Source organism: Gossypium hirsutum, chromosome A03, assembly GCF_007990345.1.
Source record: "Gossypium hirsutum isolate 1008001.06 chromosome A03, Gossypium_hirsutum_v2.1, whole genome shotgun sequence".
NCBI lineage: Eukaryota > Viridiplantae > Streptophyta > Magnoliopsida > Malvales > Malvaceae > Gossypium > Gossypium hirsutum.
This window is the reverse complement of record NC_053426.1, coordinates 12,146,914-12,170,083: the sequence shown is the minus strand read 5'-3', so window position 1 is coordinate 12,170,083 and position 23,170 is coordinate 12,146,914. Positions and strand designations below refer to the sequence as shown.

The 23,170-nt window shown below is 31.3% G+C and overlaps 2 protein-coding genes and 1 long non-coding RNA gene across 7 annotated transcripts; all 3 read right to left on the bottom strand.

The window, feature by feature from the left end:
- Positions 1-5,954: 5,954 nt before the first annotated feature.
- Positions 5,955-8,477, bottom strand: LOC107886242 (COMM domain-containing protein 9). Its single transcript, XM_016810121.2, has 5 exons — positions 8,107-8,477; positions 6,888-7,058; positions 6,693-6,782; positions 6,376-6,492; positions 5,955-6,265 (listed from the first exon to the last, which is right to left on the bottom strand). The coding sequence occupies exons 1-5, from the start codon at positions 8,278-8,280 to the stop codon at positions 6,254-6,256; spliced, it is 564 nt and encodes a 187-aa protein (XP_016665610.1). The 5' UTR covers positions 8,281-8,477; the 3' UTR covers positions 5,955-6,253.
- Positions 8,478-9,516: 1,039 nt separating this feature from the next.
- On the bottom strand, positions 9,517-16,097 carry LOC107886244 (uncharacterized). 5 transcript variants are annotated; one of them, XR_001680675.2, is made up of 6 exons: positions 15,771-16,042; positions 15,324-15,564; positions 15,144-15,206; positions 14,702-15,062; positions 14,476-14,566; positions 9,517-10,722 (listed from the first exon to the last, which is right to left on the bottom strand). It is a non-coding gene; the product is annotated as an uncharacterized lncRNA (long non-coding RNA). The 5 variants fall into 5 exon arrangements; XR_001680672.2 differs by having other exon boundaries at positions 15,324-16,097; XR_001680674.2 differs by having other exon boundaries at positions 14,476-14,562; positions 15,324-16,047.
- Positions 16,098-17,760: 1,663 nt separating this feature from the next.
- On the bottom strand, positions 17,761-22,766 carry LOC107886245 (probable inactive purple acid phosphatase 27). Its single transcript, XM_016810122.2, is given in 13 exon segments — positions 17,761-18,142; positions 18,145-18,250; positions 18,404-18,713; positions 19,172-19,297; positions 19,444-19,649; positions 19,838-19,970; positions 20,064-20,145; positions 20,712-20,841; positions 21,283-21,375; positions 21,540-21,662; positions 21,765-21,834; positions 21,998-22,089; positions 22,455-22,766. Coding segments are annotated over 13 exon segments (1,836 nt in total). The 5' UTR covers positions 22,623-22,766; the 3' UTR covers positions 17,761-17,945.
- Between the last annotated feature and the right edge of the window lie 404 nt (positions 22,767-23,170).

Genomic DNA, 23,170 nt, shown 5'->3' with positions numbered 1-23,170 from the left:
AGTTTCATTGCTATTTGATACCTTTAACTACTAGAACTCTATTTTTTCACATTTTACAATTTTGTCCTTTTTACTTAATTAAGCATGCAAACGTCAAAATTTCTTAACGAAATTTTTACATGACGCTACTAACATGCCATAGACATTAAAATAATAATAAAATAAATATTTACTCGTCGAATTTGTGGTCTCAAAACCACTATTCTAATTTCACTGAAAATGGATTGTTACATTAAAGTTGAAAATTTTATCTGCTGCCGAATCAATATAAAATCAAGAATAAATGTTTTAAAAATTAAAAAAAGGTTAGAAAATTAATCATAAATAATTTTTTTATTCTTTATAATTATGAGCCATAACCATAAACACATGTTCAAGTAATGGAAAAGCATAATTAATTGAAAAAGTTGCAATAATATAGGAATGAAAAACTTTAACAAAAAATGATTAAACTAAAATCCAATATTATAACAAAAGAATTTGGCATTAAACAATGCTAACTCAATCTATTAAGTGAATTAAATTATTTTTTAGTATTATGAAAAAAATTAGAAGAAAGAAAGAAAAAAAAAGGAAACAGTTGGCATGTAACCGTTTGGTCACATCGGTGTCATGTGGCAAGCCAGTGTTGGCATGTCGATGTGACCGGATGGTCATGCGGCAATTGTTCCCCCCTTTTTTTCATTTCTTTCTTCTTCCTATTTCTTCTTCTTCTCTTCCTTTATATATCTCAATGGTCTCCCCCCCCACCATTATATCGGTCGGCTGACACCCCTCATCGATTTTTTTTAATTTTTTTTGTGTATTAAGTTTGAAGTGTGTTAAGGTAAGTTAATATGTTTAACATTCTTTATTTCGTTCAATTATTTTTTGTTAATTTGAATGGTGATTGATAATGCTATTATTGATTACGCAGAAATTGCAATGAGTTCTCTTATCTGAGCTTCCGAATGCACAACGCTTATGATTGATAATGTTATGAATTTGAATTGTAATATGTGAAACAAATGTAAAACGAGCCCTAGGGGGTGATTGAATACGAAAGAGCTTATGGAGTTGGAAAATGATTGAAATGTTAAGATGGGATTGATTATAAATATATGTATAAATAAGTTCAAAATGATGAATTTATACTTGTGAATTGAATGGTATGTTTAGATACTCATGTTATGAATTGAGTTGCAAAAATGAATATGTACAAGTAGAAATGATAGTTTTGACATGAATGGGTAAATGAATTGGCATATAAGATTGGTATAATCATGGCTATATGAAACTGGACGTGTTTGACATAAAATGGTATGAGATGGGTTAGGAATTCAATATGTGCATTTTGCATAATCTTATTACATTGTCTTGAATAATAGATTTACCACTGAGTGTATTTGCTCAGCGTATGGTTTGTTTTTCTCCGTGCGTAGGTAAAGTAGATTCAGATAGTTCGAGCAATTGATCCAGCATCCAACAATCGATCTCCGACTCAGCAATGTTTGTACAAATTCTATTTTGTTCTAAGTTTGGTATGTACCTAGGTTGAGCTATTTTTGGTATAAATATATTACATGCATTTTGTTTTAAAAGTTTATTTATGAATTTGGTTAGTTGGTTATGGCTTGTGATAGCTCTAAATTATATATACTTTTTTAGCACATTCTAACTAGTAATTCATGTAAATTATGAGTGTTTCTACTACAAATTTTGTGATTTTATTAAAAAAATAACTAAGATGGAAAAAAATTAATAACAAATCTCTATTTTTAATTATTTATATGCTAAACTTACACATTTTTGTAAAAAGGTAGTCCTAAAGCTCACCTTTTTTACGATAAAATGTTGCAGCATTCTTGTAACACTCGCCATGAAAGTGAGGGCTGATAAATAATAATAAACTTAGGACGTCAAAATTAATTTAATCTTTGGACCATGAGACAAACTTGACCTAGCTCGTAATTGAATCACTGAAGTGGGCAAACCTGCAGCTTAACTTTGAAGTCAAATTGCCCATTAAGGAGGAAAGAGCACAAATTCAACTATGAGCAGCCCAACCATCCATGAATTAATTAAATAAGACTCCCTAAACTTGTTAAAAAATCAAAAAATAACCCCAACAATTTCTTCAAGTGATTGTTCAACTCCCTCACTTGAATCAAGCTTGGACTAGTTATATTTAGCAAAGTCATCCACCTCCCTTCCTCTTCTCAAGGCGGTAGGCCATAGAAGGGGGTATTGACATGTTAGTTTTAAAAAACTCAAGCTAACCCCTCCTAGTATAAATACCCCTTTCCCGTTCCCTCAATTCATCATCCCTCATTCATCCATTCTTTTCTCTTTTCCATTTTTCTAGAGAGTTTTGCAAGGCTTTGAGAGCAACCCCATTCAGCCATATAGGAGCATTTTAGCTTGGTTGCTACTACAATAAGTGAAGAACAAATGAGTAGCCAAGTGAGTTGTACCTCGGAGAACCACCGAAAACGGCTTTGCATTTCTTTCCCTTTACTCTTTTATTTTTTGTTGTTCAATTTAAGAAACATGTTTGGAACTTAGTTTTATGTTTTTAATATAATCATGGTTGCTTAATTCCTTTGGTGTTAGAATAATTTAATTTTCATAGCTTAGATTATTAATGTTGTTAATGATGTTATGTGTCTTGGTTACTTATTCATTCAGATAAACTCATAAATGTGTTATTCATGCATTATAAATGTAGGAATGCAATTGAATTAGTTATTAAATCCTAACCAGATTGTAATTAATTGATACAAATCTAAATGATGCATGCTTAATCTATATTTGAAAAATTAGGTTAAAGTTTGTAATAATTCGAGAGAACCTTAATACCTTGCATATTCCTAGGATTTATATGGTTAAACTGTTTCATTATAGAAATATTACTATTACCTCATAGAATCTATTTTTCTGCTTATTAAAAATACTAATTTGTTGACATAGACATATGCTAGACTTAATAGTTTAATAAGTACGAATTCTAGATGATACCTGAAAAGGTAAACTTGAAGTCGTAACAGACATAGAAATATGCCGACAAGATGTTAAACTTCAAAGTTCGAGAGAAACCAAATTACTTGTAATTAAAACATGGTTAATAAATAATCGAGTTGCCATGAAATTTCTTGTAACATTAGTAGCATTATTTAAATATTTCTAAATTAAGAAGGAAAATTATTCTAAAACATGCATGCTATTGTGATTTCTCTTAAAGACTTGCATACTTTTTTTTTCTTTATTTAATTTAATTTTAAGCATTCTTAGGTTAGTTTAATATAATTAAAAACCCATCTCTTTAATTTATTTTCATCAATGACCAATTTGTTTGGTAATTAATTTTGCACACTTGATTTGCATAAACAGTCCCTGTGGAGGCGATAACTCTTACTCACTACTTTATTACTTGTCAACGATTGTATATACTTGCACATCAATCGAATAATCTTGAGACAGCTTGTAAAAATATTTTAGTTTAATTAGATGTATTGTTTTTAATTGATTAAAGATTGGAATACATATATAATTACACTCAATACATGAAAGGCGCAAGAAGCAAAAATGGGTGGCTTAAGGAGCTCTCCTTGTGTAGCCACCATGGTAGTCGATACCATACCAGTACCACTATATTGGATGGTACATACCATTCCGGTCCTCAACCGTACCAAGTAGTTTAGGCTCTTTTTTGGCTAAGATTTCAGTGCGTTTTGACTGTTTCATTGTGTTTCGACCCGTTTTGGCCAATACTGGTGTGTACCGTTCCATACCAATTGATACAAAATTTTGATATTTTAAACTTAACTTTTAAATTTTTTTAACTTAAACATTTTAAAATTTATTAAATTGAACTATAATTATTAAAAAAAATTAGAATTACATTTAAAAATTAAACTATAATTATTAAATTAAGTAATTCAACCTACTTAAAAATTTTAAAACTTATATTTGTATATAAATATATTTATATGGATGTAATTAAAATATATTGGTATGAATGTGTAATATATAAGTTATTAAAATATTAAAATTTAGACGATAAATATGTGTGTGAAATTTTTTTTACAAACATCGATAATTCTAAAAAGGTACACTAAAACATATTCATATTGTTATGTATTAATATAAGGGAAAAAATAATACATTCATTGATATGGTACTGACTACCTTGACCCCCTTCTCTCTCTAGAGTCCTACTAAGACTTTAGTTTTCTATTAAAATATTATTTTATTGCTTCTTCCAATTCAAGTCAACTCTTGTGAATTTTTATATATACATTTAAGTGGGTGTCAAAATTTAGGAAATTCTATTGAATTTTAGTGAAAATTTTATTTGAGTTGTTTTTCTTTTAACTCAAATAAATTTTAGTTTTCTTGAGCCTTCTTATTCTAAATTTGTGAGATTATAATTTTATTTCTTGAAAATTATAATTCAAATTTGAAAATTTGAATTTCAGATATGGATGCCCCAAAAGAAAAAGTCGACTACCCTCATTGGAAAGTCTTTGTTTTTGAAATGTGTTCGATTCTTTGAGTATGGACCTACTCTCTAAGAGAGTTTAAAAACAATGAACAAGTCATTTAGTTGAAAATTAAATTGTTTAACAAATTTAACATATTCCTAAAGGCATATTACACTTTGATCTATTTCTTTTAACTCAAAAATATAATATATTATATTTAATAAATTTATTACTATAGAAATCACAATAAAAATCTTATTTTATAAATTTTTTTTTGAAATTTCACTGCGCCAATTAAACCGTTTCTCATACTAATTTTTCTAACAGTTGCCTCTGTCCTGCCTCTTGACCACCTCCTCTTGAAGTGCAAGAATAATTGTTGAGTGAGCTTGTAAAGCTTGATCGTTTTTGTCTTGTCATTCATTCGATGCTCAAAAATCAACAACGAGAAAATCAAATAAAAATGTTGAAAGTAATTTACATTGAATATGGTAAAATCAAAACATTTATGTGTAATAATATAAGGGGAAAAATCTTATTTATTATATATGTATGATAATAATTAGACATAAAATAAAAAAGTTTAATATAAGTTTAAACTTGAAATTAAAAAATAAGTAAAAATGAACCAATTTTTTTCTTTTCTTTGCTAAAAATAAGTCATGAAAGTGATTAAATATTACCAATTGAATTAATTTATTACTAACCTTTCTACTAAAACATGTATAAATATTAACTTTCAAGTTTAACAAAAAAAAAATCAATCAAAGCCAACTTCAATCATGGCATTTTCTATTAGGTGCAATAATGGTTTATGATTCGATTTTGATGAACTAAATAATGTAACTAAATCGATCTACCCATAACTTCTCCTCAACTATTAAATAAAAGGATAATGCACTTTAATATACTTGATTCCACCTTTTCCCACACTGATAATAATACCAATACTAATCTACTAAAACTCAATCGATAATAATTAAAAATTTTTAACTTATGAATGGAATCAAATGTTTTTAATTATTATCTTAACCAAACTATACGTTTAACTTAATGTATTTAAATGCAGCTTCCTCCTAAACATGGTTGCATGTAGAAAACTATGTTGATATACATCTAATGCATATCTGAACAAAAGTCGCAAACTATCAAATACTTTGATAAACTTAAAAACCCAAAAAAGGGAAAATTAAACATTCTCAGTTAATTTATGATAAAATTATATTTTAACCTCTAAAAATAAAAATACTCAATTAATTCTTTTAGAAATAATAAAATTACATGTCAATCTATGGTAAACTTGAACTTTAACCCCCCAAAATATGAAAAAGTTCTGTTTAGTCCTTTCAAAATGATAGAATTATAAATTAGTATATGACAAATTTATATTTTCATCTCTCAAAAATTTTATAATTTGATTCCAACCTAAAAAAAATTTCTAGCTTTGCCCTTGCAAGTATATTCTCTCTCACACACACATACAAGTGGATATCCTCAAAATTCTTGTTCCAAGTATTTGAAGAATCATACACTCATACCAACATCTGTACATCTATGAGATACGAATGTTGGACAAGGATTCTTTTGGGGAAAATGAGAAGTCAACGCAACATGATCCGTTGCTTTCTTCACATACGCAGGTTTTTTTTTTTAAAGCAATGTTCATAAAGATGAAAAACAGAGTAAAATCTAGAGAACAGTTGATTTTGAGGGAAGTAGTTTGCCTGCACCATTTTTTGTGTACCAACGGTAAATTACATTGCATTGATTTCAAGGCAGAGAAGTCCATTTTATGTCTCACCCTGAAAGAAGGAAAAAAAGAAAACATATTTATATTTTGAAACTGAAATGTGTTTGCTTCTACTAAAATATGGATTGGAAGTGAAAAGGCAAACTCAGCCATGGCACAAACCATATTCGACAACTGATCTCTTATACTGTACACAGACTTCAGCATTGTATCCAGGGTTTCTTTGGCTAATTGGAATGACAAATCCGACTCTTGTGGACACTGCATATCATTTTGGAGCTGCATAAAGAGCAAGCAAAGTAAAAAAAACATCATATCACTACTTTGGGAGAATAAAGAAAATCATGCAATCCAGAAAAAGTACATATTATGTTAACATTTTAAAGATGATAAATTACCCAATTCCATACATGTGAAAATCTCCAATCTGTAACATAAAGGCATCCATGGCACCAACTTGTCAACAAAAAGGTTCATACCTTCAAATTGATAACAGCCACTGGTTCCCTCACTTCACTGTCCTGAGTTGCCAAATTCCAAGTCATTGTCTTTAAGCGTGGCAAAGAAACCTGATTTTAATTAATTTAAGAAGTAAAATTGTTACCTATACCATCCATGATCCAACTAAATTTGGGATAAATATTCCTAAAATAGAGCAAAATAAAATTCCTGACCTTATCCATGTGTACATCTGCACGCCATTCTCTTTGAAACTTTTGCAGCAAAAGTGTCATCAGTCTTTGTAATTCAGGAAGAACCTCACTAGGAAACAGCTTTTGAATATCATCTTTGCTGATGTTCTCATAAACACATTTACGCATTAACATGCGGAGACATACTAGAAGCTGAAGAGTAGAAGCATACGTAATTTATCTCACTAAGTAACAGCCAGATAAGATAAAAGATCTATGCCTTTTGGGCACACAACGCATAAATGCTAATTTGAAGAGAGATTATATAAAATATTTTTCTCAATACGAGGTCAGCAACTGCAATATTAAGGACATAAGTATATGAAACCAATATGGGAATAAATCTTTGATACAAGTGGAATATCGAGGGATACAACAAACAATTTGATGAGCCAAATTCCAGAGAAAGAAAAATCCAGAAACAACCCGAAGCAGTAATTTCCATGTTAAGTCTCTAGCTTCAGCATATAATACTTAAAACTGAACTTGAGAAATCTTTATACCAACTAGAGATCATTGATGGAAAGAAACAATTATATGAGCCAAAATCTAGGGAAAGCAAAATCCAGAAACAACCAGAGGAAGTAATTTCCATGTTAGATCCAGCTCCAGCATACAACAATCAAAACTAAACTCGAAATTTCACCAAAAAAAAAAACTAAACTTGAAAAGGAAACAATTAGATAGCCAAAATCTAGGGAAAGCAAAATCCAGAAACAACCAGAGGAAGTAATTTCCATGTTAGATCCAGCTCCAGCATACAACAATCAAAACTAAACTCGAAATTTCACCAAAAAAAAAAAACTAAACTCGAAAAGGAAACAATTAGATAGCCAAAATCTAGGAAAGCAAATGTGAGAAACAGCCTAAGGAAGCAACATCACTGTAAAGTGCAGCTCTAGCATATAACAACCAGAACTGAACTCCAAAACTCTTTATAGCAGATACAGATCATTGAGCATAAGAAAATTAATAAAGCTCAATATTTCAAATCTTTTTATCAAATCAGAAAGTTGTTCTTACTAGTTTGCTTGCTACTTTAATCAACACTGTTGTTAAAGAGTAGTACTATTGTTAAAAGCTAGCATCTTACAGAAATAACAACGGCAATAGGGAAGTACAACAAAATGTTTAGCAAAAACCAAATACTATAATCTTTACTAACAACGATGAGCATTTGAGTGAGGGAGTGGATAATTACTGGGTCAAGGTCGGACTCGTTTTGGAGCTGAAGCATTTGGCAGATGAGTCGACGGTCGTCGGCGTCGAGACCAGTCTTCCGGGTTCTCCAAAGGGTTTGAAGAATATATTCCACCGATTCTTTGGAGTTGGCTCTTACTAACAAGGGTAGATGTCCCCAAAGCGTACGCTCCATTAGGTACCTCTTATCTCCTTCAAACTTTTGATATTAACTTCTCAAGCTCTTCCGGGTAAGCAAAGTGTCATTAAAAATAGCCTCCCCACAAGACCTAGAGTTGGAATCGGATTTTGCTCGCTTTAACGACACAGGCTACGGCGCTCGAAATCGATGGGAGTTATGCCCGGACAAACTTGAGACTGTAGATTCAACCCGGAAGCCCAACTTGGCAACCTCTCCATGGGCCAGGCCATCCATCTTAACAATTTCTCTTTTCTTTCAATTTAGGGCCGATTTTGTTTGTGAATTAATTTTTTCTAGTCCTAAACTTACAACAAAATTCATGATGTAATTTTTCATCAAAGAAAGTAGTAAGAACGAGGAATTAAATTAACAAAATTTATGCATTATTACTTTTAAGCATATTTTATTTTATATTTTTTCATATGATTAATTATGAACAAGTTGAATTAATTGGTATGTGTTATTAAATTAAATTAATTTGTTTATCATGAGTTTTAAATTCAAATAATCAATTTATAAGTTTATAATGATCTAAATTCATAGTAGAATATTTAATAAGAGAACTTAATAGTTTATTAAATGGGATAAATCTAAAAATTATACATGAACTTTGATTTAATGTGTAATTGTATATATAAACTTTAATTTTGTGCAATTATGCATGTGAAACTTTAATTGTGATTCAAATGTATACTTAAAACTTTATTTTTTATTTAATCATACATGTTTTAAAGAAATAAATACATCTATTTATTTTTATATTGGATAAATATAATTATTTATGAATGCAATATATAAACATAAAATAATGTTATATCAATAATTGTGTTATATAATTTACAAGAATTGGATCAAATCAAAATTTCATGTATAAAACTACACAAAATCAAAGTTCATGTATACAATTGCACATTAAACCATAGTTGATGTATAGTTTTGATATTTATCCATTATTAAATTGATACATTTAATTCCACTCATTGAAGATTGTTTTCATTTAATAAATTATTATTAGGATTTTCATGTAAAATTTAAATATTTTATAGAAATAATGTTTTAATTAAGACCATTTTTTTTAATAATTTATAATTAATAAGTTTTGTTTATATGAAATAGTTATAATTTTGCTAAAATTTTCGATAATATGTTGTTATAAAAAACTAATTTAATAAAGAATGTATTTTATAACTGTAGTTGTTATTGTTATAAGTGAAAAGTTGTTACAGAGCGTTAAAATAAAATGTAAAAAATCGATTTTACTATAAACTTGGTCATTATAGCGGATGAGTACAGTTACAGAGAGAGCTGACTGTAATAAAATGTAAAATGGATTAAAATAAAGGGATAATATCACATTTGGTACATATATTTTTAAAAATGTCCATTGTGATACTTATTCTTTGAAATGTACAATGTGATACCTAAACAATCAATTTGTGTATTATTTGGTACTTATACTTTCAAAAAATGTGCAATGTGGTATATATATTTTGAAATTGTTCAATGTGGTATGTGAACTATTATTTGGTACTTATATTTTTATAATATGTTCAATGTGATACTTATACTTTTAAAATGTTTAATATGTATATTATTATGTACATGGAGTTAACACCCTAAGTAAATGTTAAACTAACCAATGAAAATTTAATATGTAAATTTTTTTTCCTAATTATCAATTCTACACCGATAATGTAATATTATATAAAAAGCTAAATAAAAAATTAAATTAAATTAAAAAAATAGAACTAAACCACGTAAGTTTAACCTTTAAAAGATCAATATCTCTTCTCAAAGGAGATTTAAATAGCAGAGTAGTAATAGGTCTCAGCTTTCAATTTTTAACTCAATTTTTTTCTTTTAAAACCCTAAAAAATTTTCCAAATTTTATAATAATAAAAAACTCAAAATTTTATGTCTTTTGCTTGACTTATTAAACTTAAGTGGAAGGTTGAATAACTTGATTTAGACTACCATGAGATATTCTAAATTTTGCTTCAAAAATGTTTGGGTTCATCTTAAGTTAAAAAGGTGAAATTTTTGAAAGAAACCGAAAAAAAAATCAAGATCAATTTTTTGCAATTAAAGTTTCATGAGGAGAAAACTTGATTTCAAATGGAAAGCTCATTTTGAAAAGATAACATTAGTTACTTTAATGAAGAATATGACATTTTTGCTTATGTAAGTTTAGTATTTACTTAACGCTAGATCTTATAAGAAAAAGAAAACATGGTATACTTCGTCTTCTGTATCATATAGAAATTGTTTATTATTTAAAAATAGCGTTGAGAACAGGTCTGCTACCCTAGCACGCAACTTTCTGCTTTCTCTGGCAAGTTTTTAGGTTTTTATTGAGTCTTCTGTTTTGTTGGTAGCAACCATCTTTAAAGTCCTCTTTAATCTTTAGAAAAAGGTTATGTACGTTTGAGATTTTACCTGCATCCATAGAAATAGATTTTGTTGGATTAACGCTCAATGAAAAAGAAGAAGAAGTTTTACAACTACAAGTAGATTCGAACACGGAAAGAGAAGTGGGGACTTTTAGGTTGGTGAGATGCTTTTTAACAGCCAGTATTATTCACTTCCTAGCAATGAATAGCACTATGGCCAACCTATGGCATCCTGTTCGTGGTGTTCAAATTCGAGATCCGGGGGAGAAAAAGTATTTATTTCAATTTTTTCATGTTATGAATATGGATAGGATTTTGAAGGGGTCGCCATGGACTTTTAATAATCATTTATTAGTGTTATACAAGCTGCAATGGGGGGAGGATCCATTAAAAGTTCCTTTAATTTTAACACATTTTGTAGGTACAAATTCATGATGTTCCTATAGGTTTTTTTCTGACAATTTGGCTATGCAATTGGGTAATTTCATAGGAAGTTTTATGGAGTATGATGGCTTGAATCTGGTGAAAGAGAATCAAATATTAGATTTAAGTATTAAAGATTATCACTTTTTTGTTTCTATTTTGGCCGTTTGGGCCATAATGATTCTTTTTGTGAAGCAAAGATGCATTAGGGGTAGAAATTGCTGAAATGGGTTGGGACTTATCACTGCGAGACAATCTCGGAGAGCCCAAGCAATGAATAGCATCTAGCTACGAGAGGAAGGAGAAGGAGTACTGGGTGGAAGCAGAGTAAGCGGCCGAACACTAGGAAACAGTGGGTGGGGAGTAGGTAAAAAATAAGGGAGTAACAAGGTTATTGACCCTATTTTAGGTTTCAATTTGGAAGGAAGAACGTCCTCTTCATGTCAAGGGGAAAATTCATTGACAGGTTAAGCCCAAACTGTAGTGGACCATGGTTTGGAAGATGATGTGTTAATAGGAGAGGAAGGGGAAAAGAGAGCTAGGGGGAGACTGAAGAAAGTAACATTTTGGTAGTTAGAAATAGGGGATTATTGGAAATTAATCATTTGTTATCAGCAGCTGCCAAGAGGCAAGCCAACCTGAAGCCATAAAAATCTTAAGTTGGAATGTCCATGGTTTGGGGAATCCATGGACAATTCGAAGACTTCGGAATCCGCTGAAGTTATACAATCCCCATATGGTCTTCTTCATGGAGACAAAAATTAAAATGAGTCAGATGGAAAGAGTTTGAAGGAGTTGTGGTTTTCCTAATGGTATTGATGTTGATTCAATTGGTTCTAGAGGAGGATTATGTTTAGCATGGCGTGGGGATGTTAATATTATGTTCCAGAGTTTTTCAAAATGGCATATTGATGTGATAATCGAAGATACAGATGCCAGTAACCAGTGGAGATTTATTGGTTTCTATGGATCTCCCTACACATAGGATAGGGATGAATCATGGAATCTTTTAAGGCACTTACGTAATGAAGGGGAGCTTCCATGGCTGGTTTGTAGAGACTTTAATGAAATTATGTATGAATTTGAAAAAAATGGAGGCTTACCTTGAGAGGAGAGACGAATGGAAGCTTTTCGAAAGGCGTTGGAAGATTGTAATCTGTTAGATGTAGGTTATCAGGAAACTGGTTCATTTGGGAGAGAGGAAACTTTCCGGAAACGAACATTCAAGAAAGATTAGATAGGGGATTGGCTACTAAAGAATGGATATCCTTATTTCCAGATTCCTTAATTCAACATCTTTCTCATTCTTCATCAGACTATTGTCCACTATTTATTACTACAGAACTTGAAGTTAAGGGACATTTTAATAAAAGTTTTAAGTTTGAAACTTGGTGGGCTTTAGAGGAATCATTTGTTGAGGAGGTTCGGCACATTTGGGAGAATTCCACAGGAAATCTACTGAGTAGTTAGAAAGTGTAAAAAAAGGCTTGGAGAGGTCAGCTAATCAAACTCGACGCAGCAGAAAAATAAAAAAAAATGAGGTATTAACTTCTAAATTGACTAAATTGTTGGAATCTAATAAAAATGATGACAACTTGGCAGAATTTATTGACATAAAGATACAACTGAATTTTGAGATTGAGAAGGATGAGTACTACTGGAAACAGAGGGCTCGAGTAAATTGGATGAAATTTGGAGACAAAAATACTGTTTTTTTCATAAACAAGCGACACATAGGAGAAGAAGAAATTTTATTTGTAAAATGCAGTTCGATGATGGTAGGGAGACGAAAGAGGTTAAGGAAATGGAAGTAATTGCTAGATCGTATTTCCAAAGGCTATTTTCAGCTAGGAGATAAGGAAATTATGAACATATTTTGTCCGGAATTGATTACTGTATTTCTGATGAAGACAATTCTAGGCTAAAAGCGAGCAACTCTAAGAGGAGATACGAGAAGCATTATCAAAATTAAGTTCCACAAAAGCACCAGGAGAGGATGGCTTTCCATCCTTATTTTATCAGAAGTGTTGGTCGATCATCGGAGAATATGTTTTAGCCTTTTGTCTTCAACGACTAAATGGAGGTATGAATATAAATTCGACCAATAAAACAAATATTGTGCTAATACCGAAAATTTCAAACCCTTCAAGTATTACTCAATTTAGACCAATTAGCTTATGTAATGTGCTTTATAAATTGATAGTTAAGGTCATTGCTAATCAAATTAGGGTAGTGGTTGATAAATGTACTAATTTAGCACAAAGTGCTTTTGTGCATCAGAGGTTGATTTTTGATAATGTGTTACTGGATTATGAAATTTTACACACATTAAAGCACAAGAAGGTAGGGAAAAAATGGTTTATTGCGGTGCGACAGGGTCAAATGGAATTTTGTGGAAAAAATAATGAGAATGGGTTTTGATTCAGGATGGGTTGATTCTTTAATGAAATACGTATCTACAGTATCGTATTCGGTGGTTTTCAATAGACACATTGGAGAAACTTTTCATCCAACTAGAGGACTAAGACAGGAGATCCTTTGAGTCTGTTTCTATTTTTATTTTGTGGGAAATGCCTCTCTAGTCATATCTGTTTCTATTTTTATTTTGTGGGAAATTCCTCTCTAGTCTTATGACGATTGCAATGAAAAAAAAATACTTAGTGGAGTAAAAGCAAGTAAAAGTGAGCCACATATTTCTCATCTACTATTTGTAGATGATTGCATTTTGTTTGAATAAGCTACTAAAAGATGGGCGCATTCTTTAAAGTAGATTTTGTAAGAATACGAGAATTGTTCGGGTCAATGTGTTAACTTTGATAAGTCAACAATATTTTTTAGTAATAATACGCAGGATGGGGAAAAAATAATAGTTTTGAGTGTACTTAGAGTGCGTAAATCAAATAATCCAGAATGATATCTTGGTCTCCTAATATGGTGGGAAGAAAGAAGAAATCGTCTTTTCAAGTCTTGAAGGATAGATTCAAGTAACAGATAGATAATTGGAGTATAAAGCATCTATCTCAGGGAGGGAAAGAGGTCTTCATAAAGACTATTCTTCAATCCATTCCAACTTACACTATGGCTTGCTTTTTACTTTCTAAATCACTATGTGCTGGTTTGAAGGGTACCATAGCTAAATTCTGGTGGCAAAAAGGTTAAGATAAAAAAGGTATTCATTGGTGTGCTTGGAAGGATCTGTACTCATTAAAAGAAAACAGTGGTCTTAGATTTCGAAATCTTGAAAAATTTAATATAACGTTATTAGCAAAGTAGGGTTGTCATTTTATTAATTTTCCAAATTCTTTATTAGCCCGTGTCTTGAAGGCAAAATATTATCCTAACTCGAATTTCTATAATGCTCGGTTAGGGAATTTACCTTTGCTTGCCTGGAAAAGTATTTGAGTAGTAAGAGGACTTCTGGAGAAAGGTTTATGATGGAGGTTTGGAACGGGGGATCATATCTCTGTCTAGGATGATTTATGGATTTCGGGGGATGAAGCAGATAGATTACAGAATCAAGACAACAATGAAAACATCAAGTTAGTATTGGATTTGATTAAGGCTAATAACAGGACTTGGAAAACAGATGTTATTATGAATACCTTTCAAACGGATATTGCAAAGAAAATCATGCAGATTCCTTGGGCAGAGATAGCATATGATGATTTTCAAGTGTGGAGAGAAGAATAGTCTGGTGATTTCTTAGTTAGAAGTGCCTATAAACTATTACAGGAGACTAACTTGGGTCCTAGTAATTATATTATACAGGCTGAAACAAAAAATTCTACAGAAAGCTACGGAATTTATACATTCCCTCAAAAGTTACAATTACAGTATGAAGAATCTCATGGAGTTTTATTCCTACTCTTATTAACCTCAAGCATAAGAAAGTGGCTGTGGACGATTATTGCCCTCGGTGTCGCCAATATAAGGAAGATAGTAATCATATATTTTGACAGTGTCCTACAACAGTGATGTTTGGAGTTATTTAAATCTTTTCTGGGTCCATAATAACGACATTCACAATATGTGGGAATGGCTTACCTGGGTTTTTAGTCGGGGGACTAGTGAACAGTGTCAACTTTTCTGTTGTGGGCTTTGGTTAATCTGTTCCAATAGAAATCGGTTAATGTATGAAAGGAAAAATACGACAGGAAGAGACATCTCAAAGCAAATATGTAGTTACATCTTTGAGTTTGATGGTATAAAAGAGAATAAACTCACCTTTCAAGTTGACAGAGGCCCTAAACATGTTAATCGAAGAACAAAGGTTGCAATCTTTTTTGATGTAGCCTTTGACCAACAATCTTTCAAATCTGCTTCGGGTCTGATAGTACGAGATGTGAGGAGCGAGATCTTGGCATCAAAGACGGTCGTTCACTCCGATATAGCAACTCCGTTTACGGCGAATGCACATACAAGATTACAACCCATGAGATTAGGAATTTACATGGGCTTAAACAATCTAGAAATAATGGGAGACTCAAAAACTGTAATAAAGAAATGCCAAAGTACAGATTTTGACAAATTGGCCATTGGAGCACTCATCAGAGACATCCAAAGCAAAAAGGCAGAATTTCAAGAGATAGGGTTTCATTTTATCCCTAAAATAGAGAATAATATGCCCATGTTCTTGTGAAAAAGGCTCTAAAGAAGGGAGAAAGTCATTACCTGTTGGTTGGAGTTCCAGATTACGTTTGTTGTACGCTAGAGAAACTTCGACCAAGGCAACTAGATTGAAAGAAAAAGTAAGATGTACTCCTTTGGAAATGGGTAGCAGAAGATTAAAAGATATTTTGAAAACTGCTATCATTAAAGCTGGATCGGTGAAGTGAACGGACGCTGACTAATGGTATCCAGCTGTTGATTTCCACTGGTATAGGATAAGATTAGGTTTCCTTTTTCTGTTTTAGTGTTTTAAGTTATGAGACATTTCTGTGTGATCTAGGCCCATTTTTTCTTTTATTTTTGTTTAATAGGCTTTTACTAATGGACTTCAGTCTAGTACTGTTGATATTTTTTGTTTTTATTTATAAAAGTCTAGTTGAATCTTTTTTTTTAAAAAAAAAGTATTTACTTCTCTTTTATACCCTATATGTGGTTTAGATTTATTTATTTTTTTAAATTTAATTTAGGCCATGGTTGATAAATTGAAAAATCAAGTGTCGAGAAAATAAATGTTGAAAAAATTAGTATTGAAAAATTAAGTGTTGAATTTAAGTTATAAAATATATTTGGTATTTTATTTAAAATTAAACACTAAATGTAATTAGATTGTTTGATAAAGGATAATAAAATCCTAAATGAAATAAAATAAAATAAAATAAAATAGAAAACCATTGAATTTATTCTCTAATAGGTGTCTACTTATCATTTTCTACAATTTTTTATAAAAAATTCTATCTAGTAGTTTTTATTCTGAATTATCGAACATATTTTAAAAAAATTAAGTTGCTGAAAATATTAATTTTCAATTAATTAAAATTTCTCAACACTTTATAGAAAATGGCCTTAATTTAATGTTTTTGTTTTATTTAGTTTTCTAAATAATGAAATATTATCTATGTGGATGATTTGGAAAAGGAAAAGTTTTCACATGTTAAATTTTAATTATTTGGTTTAGTATTCACTAACAATGCTAATTCCATGTACCATAATAATACATAAATTAACAGTTTATGTATCACAGTGGACATTTTATAAAAATACAGGTGCTAAATAATACACAAATTAATAATTTAGGTATCACATTGGATCGATTGTTTAAATTTCAAAAAATATTTTTATAATTAAAATTAAATAAAAATATTTTAAAATATTTAATTTGAATTTGAATCATCTAAGTGAAAAGTGAACGCATGATTTAAAATATCTCATATTTATTTTATCTTATTCAATTTATTTGAAGAAATTTATTTGTCAATTAAATAATTTAGTGTTTGTAGTTAAACTTTAAACATTTTCATCAAGTATAGCGGAGTGAATGAACAAAGCGTTTGATTAAGAATTCATTAACAATTTAGTTTTTATTAATTTATGTTTATTTATCAAGGAAACAAGTGCACATAAACAAAACTTTGAGGCTCGTCTACAAATGAACCAATCTCAAATAAAATTTATTTGGTTCATTTATATTTGTTTAATAAATAATTTAAAACTTGTTTATTTTTCTATTATTTTTAATCTAAAAATTATATATGGCATCATTTTTATTTTATTTTATTTTATTTATGAACATTACTTGTGAGCATCATAAATCTATTCATTTAATATTCGTAAATAAATAAGTTCAATTAATTTAAACGAAGTAATGAATGAATATGAATATATATAATTTTTAAATTAAGTATGGTTATCATGAAACCTATGTAGGAAACAATTTTGAATTGATAGTTGCTTTTTACTTTTATTTAATCGAACTTCAAGTAAAACATAGAATTTTGGAGGATGAAATAGAAAAGCTTGTCAAATCCGGTGGACGTTACAATATTTATTGAAATTTAAATGATATGAAGAAAATCCTAAAAAAGTTGATAATGTATAGACTTTAATTAAAATAGAGTTAAGGCATAGGGTAAATTACCTAAGATTACTGTTTAGTGTTGGGTTTTGTTGATTATTAATTAAAAATTAATTGTTAATATAAGCATAAGCAATGGTGTTTGAATGTTAAAAATGTTCTTAGTAACAACAATTTAATTTATATTTTAGATTCAACCGGTCCAATAAATTTAACCAATAACTGGAGGAGGTCACACTATTTAAACCTCCAATACAATTTTTTTTAACTCCACACTCTCCTAAATCATTCCACTAACAACATACACTTCCCCTAATGATATTTGATCAAGATGCCAATGTTGTAGGTTCACAGCCATCATGAACACAAGCCAGGACATCTTTATAGTCCCTTGAAATAGTGAAGGAATCATAAACCTTCCCATCACGGCTTTTCTTATACTCAAATAACAGGGATGACTGGTTAAATGCTGTTAGCTTCACAAATCCAAAGTCATAATCTCTATAAATACTCCAATATGGATGAGTTGGCTGAATTTCGAAAGATGGCTCCCTGCTCCACCTACAACGACGTGGATAGTTCCGTTCACAGTGCCTGAGTAATGATTTTTTTCTTTGTTCACACATTGATTCTGCACAAAGCATATGCCACAAAAATTAGTGCTTATAATATACTATCCAACTGTTCCCTACACAAGGTAACTGTTGGGGTAACAGATACAAGAATCCCGGGATTTAATTTGACACTGCAGATTTGAGGATCTCTCAGTATTTGCAATTCTTACCTGGTAGATTGGGCATGACCTTTCATAGTTATGGACATGGCCGTAGAAGGCAATGTCAACCTTGTACTTCTGCCAAAGTTTCTGCAAACCATCCCTTCCCATAGGCTCTTCATATGCGCCCTCCTGGCTGTACCAGTCATTAGATGAATATCCAAGGACACGATGAGCGGAAAAGATCAACCAAGGCTGCCTATGTCTATCTACCGATGCAAGGCATTGCTCAATAAACCTGTACTGTTCTGATCCTTCTCTCCAGTCGTGTTCACTGTCAGCTATGCAGAAGTGAAATAGGCCATAATCTGTAGAGTACCTGCATTTTCAGAGTATAGCCGAAAAGTATTCATTGGACCTGGGTTTAGGTTTTTATCAGGAAGAAAAAAGGACCAAAACACAGAGATAGTGGGCAGAGTTTTGCAAACGCCAATCTTATTATGCCTACGGAACAAACTGTTTAGCTAAGTGAAGGTATTCACAGTTAATCAATTGAAATAACAGCTGGTAGATATAATGAACACCAGTTCTCCAGAATCCTCAATCACTGTCTAAATACTTTATTTGTGTTTGACAAGTTTCAAAGATGTACACTCAACATTCTATGCATGTATCGAATTGCACTTATTTATTACTTTAGGAAACTGCATCTTACTATTCTTTTTAATTAGCTAATACCGAATATTTCATCAGCTAAGATGCTCAAATCTTACTCTTGTTTCGGCCAAAAAGAGAAAAGTGGTAAGATTTATCCTAGAGGAATTTTACTAAAATTACCAAAACTTTGCCTTGTTCTCAGCAGGATAATAAAACATGGTTTCTGCTGGTACACCACATTCACCACCAGAATCCGGAGTATCATAGAACGATCCTGAGTTTGGCCAATCACGTTCATGATTACCACTGCAACACAGATGACACATTATATTTTAAACAGCATCTGAAAGTTAACTCACATTGTATTTTAAACGGCATCTGAAAGTTAATTCTCAAAATATATTCTCGAAAATCACATACTAAGCTGCATAAGTAACGGAAGCATAGAGTACCTTGCAATCATGTAGGGAACAGTTGACGCTATAGGCTCCACCTGTGCTGTAAATTGGTCCCACTGTGAAATGTATCCATTCGAATAGGTCAAGTCTCCTATGTGGAAAACTATGTCAATGTTGTCCAAGTCCCTTATCAGTTGGTCAGTAGTATTGAGTGAACCAGGCTGATAATCACTGTACTCATTTGAACCATCACGCTCTGCCTGTGAGTTAAAAAATCTTTTCATATAACGCACAAAATTCAAAAATAATAATATAGTTGGCAGTGCATAGAACATCGAAGCTCCAAAGAGCCAGACAAAATGCATGGGTTGGTCAATCTATCAAAATTTCCATCTCTTGACAAATCCACCCACTCTCAAACCCTTCATTATTGGTTTTCCAATATTACCTTCCCCATATCGCCGAATATAACGACTCTCTGTAATGAGTTTTGTCCAGGATACGGGGATGATTTAAACGAATATGTCTTGCTCCATACGACTGAACCATTATACAAGAGATGACCCATCCTGTACATGTATCTGAAACAACATACATAACCTTGTAAGTGGGATCATTTAAACTTTCAATTTGTTATCTAGCTAGATAGGAGAACGGATATTTACGATGCTTACATGAAGTTCGGCCATAAATCTTTCAAGAAACTTGTATGTATGAAACCTGGATCCCGCCAGCCAACTGTACTTGCGGGTGAACCTGCAGATCAGTAGGCAAATTGCATGATGCTATAGGCCTAACCATTCACTCCATCAAACAATGTAAAAGGTGAAGCTATTTTGTATGCAATATACTCCTCTGTTTATGGAGGAATCAAGGAAATAAAATCTGAGTCAAGTTGAACAAAAGACAATCATGATGAGTGAGATAATAAAGAATTCACTAATATAGTCCCATAGACAGCAGGATATCAAATCCGAGGGATGAAATATAATCTTCTTAGTCTTATAATACTTGATAAAGTCAGAACCAAGGAACTTATCATTGCAGATAACTAGATGTAATCGAATTGGAGACATCATGACACAAAAGTATATTGCTTAAACATTCTCAGTCACGAAATTAAAACAGCATGCGATTTGTCATTAAATAGCCACTAGTTGAACTAAACAGGAAGAGTTACTGATCAACATAATAGATGAATTAAGTTTGATTTTTGACTGATAAATGAAAATCCACAGCAATCATGTATGTTCACATTTAAAAGCAATATTATAACATGTATTGCAGCATCAAAGTCCCATCAAAAGTAATTCCGTTCATACCACACATGCTGTTCTGTTTAAATGTCAAAGTTCCTGCAGGAGATCTAACTTGCAAATCTCCTTTTCTACCCCACTCAACAAACGGCACTGCTTCATCTATGTCATAGCCACTTGTCCAGGTTACAGTCATCTGTCCAACAAATCAACTATTACTTGAGTACTAGATAAAAAGAACAGCATAGCAAACCAAAAACAATTATGTTTTAATGCAAAATAATTCAAAATCACAATATGGTTGCTAGAATCGAGTTGCTCCAAGTAGGCAAAGATATGACATCAATTGGAAGCCTTTGAAATGGTGTCTTACATAAGATTATGATCCTCAAAGGAAACATAGGTATCAAAGTAGTGAATTAAAACGTGGATTATATCCCTTCGATTTCAAAGCTTTACAGGATTTAATAACTTATCATGGATGATACATTTGCAGAATTAGCCAATGCAAGATTATATTTAACTCATACGAATTACTTCCCTTTGAGCAGATTTATATTTTTTTCCCAGCTCAGAAAACACTATAGAAGTTCATAAAGGAATCATCATAACATAGGAGGCATTATTCCGAACTTACTTCACTCCAAGACTTCCCTTGAGCAAGGCGTGGATACAAGGGTGCTTTAGGATTTGTAAAAGATATTGGATTTGATATAGCCACCAATATTGGCTGTAATATTCAAGTATGAAATTAGTTTAATAAAAAAAAATCAACTTTCCTTAGAAAATAAATTAAATTAATGAAGAGGCGCTAACATGAATCAATGATTCAACATGATGTATAAAAATACTTTGCGAAGTTGTAAGGCAAAAGAAAAGGAAATATGAATTTACATCTGATAATCCACCCGAAAATAAAGCAAAGGAGAAATCTGCTCGCTGATTTATAAGCTGGAACCTCAGTGAAGCAGTGCCTGTCTTTTCATAATATGAGCTGGACTCATTTGCATACTTGTACTGGAAACGCACACAAAAGTGTAAGGTGAATGAATTTTCAAGCCATAAAATTGTAAAACACTAAATCCTGATTACTAATATCCCAAATTGGACCACATTCACCTTTATCGGAGCTGAACATATATATGGAAGCTGTTTTTTCCGTTCATTCACCGGCGGACAGGCCGATGGGCTGCCAAAAACAACACAAAGTCTCTCTAAGTTCTCAAACAATGCAAAATTCACTAATGAAGCTATCAAAGGGTGGAATGACAATAAACAGGATCCTATTAAATACTGTAAGTAGGAAACATTGATGAAAATTTTGACATGGATGAGTTGCAGATGAACATTACTCGAACTTTGCCGGAGAAAAGACTCCAACCCAGTCATCCAAAGACGGCTTCGGATTAACGAAATTCACAGTTATCCATTCAGTATCCTCCCCCTGTGATCCCACAAAAACAACCAAAACTCACTAAACTGTCAAACTATAAAGAATGACTATTCTAATTTATATATGCTACAGGCTCACATCTATATTCGGGTTAGTTATAACTACATCATATGTCAGTTTGAAAGTTAGTTAATTATGTTGATAAAAATATAACTGCCGTAAATGAGGGAAAACCGTCGTATAAGAAGGCAAAAGACAACGAAAGAAATCACAGTTCTAAATTTTCAGCCATTCTCTCTGAAACTGAAGATTAACATTTTCCATCATAAATTTAACATCTTTGTAAATAACCCATATTTCTATAGATCATCAAGAAGTCGTGAAAAAGTTAACTTGAAAGCATAAAAAGATTGTACCTTCAAACCAAGAAGAACAGGTTCAGCTGAAATAGAAGCGGATTCGTGAAGGGCGACGGTTGTTTGGAGGATATTGATTTTAGCCAACGGTTGCTCTCCTCCATGGATGTGAGTCAAACCCAACTTTAAATTGGCAGTGAATAAAACAAGTACCCAAAACCAAACCATTTTGAAACAAGCAATTCAGAAATAAAAAAGAAGAAGAGAGTTTTGAGTAGTAGAATTGAAAGAAAGTTGGACTTCTTTCTTGCTCTGCGAATTGATTCTTCTTTTGGGTCTATTTATTTGGTTTTTTCAGAGTTTTAAGACACTACGTTGGCGTTTATGGTGTTACAAATTTCTGATTTTTATTTTTTCACTTATTTGTTATTTTCCCATCTTTTTACTATTTTTTACAGAAATTTTCCCTTGGAAAAAGAGGACATCATCTGTCTGGTTGTTTTTAGAGTTCAGGTTTTTTTTCTTAAATTATTCAAATATTTTCTTAAAGATTATTAGTTTAAAAATACTAGTTGGTAATATTTGAACTTTTTATATTTAAAAGCGTGGTAACATTAACATTTTAAATATAATTAAATAAATACAATTTTGTATTTAAGTCAAAATGGAATTTGAAATTTATACATTATCATGGTTATCCTGTTAAAATTTTACAATTTAAAAATAACTAAATGAATATTCTTTTATTTAAATCAAAATGAAATTTAAATTTTATA

Excerpts from the sequence above, each read along its gene's own strand:
- LOC107886242 (XM_016810121.2), bottom strand. The coding sequence starts at position 8,280 with ATGGAGCGTACGCTTTGGGGACATCTACCCTTGTTAGTAAGAGCCAAC. Across the intron at positions 7,059-8,106 it reads ACGAGTCCGACCTTGACCCA|CTTCTAGTATGTCTCCGCAT; the intron begins GTAATTATCCAC and ends TCTACTCTTCAG. Across the intron at positions 6,783-6,887 it reads CAGATGTACACATGGATAAG|GTTTCTTTGCCACGCTTAAA; the intron begins GTCAGGAATTTT and ends AATTAAAATCAG.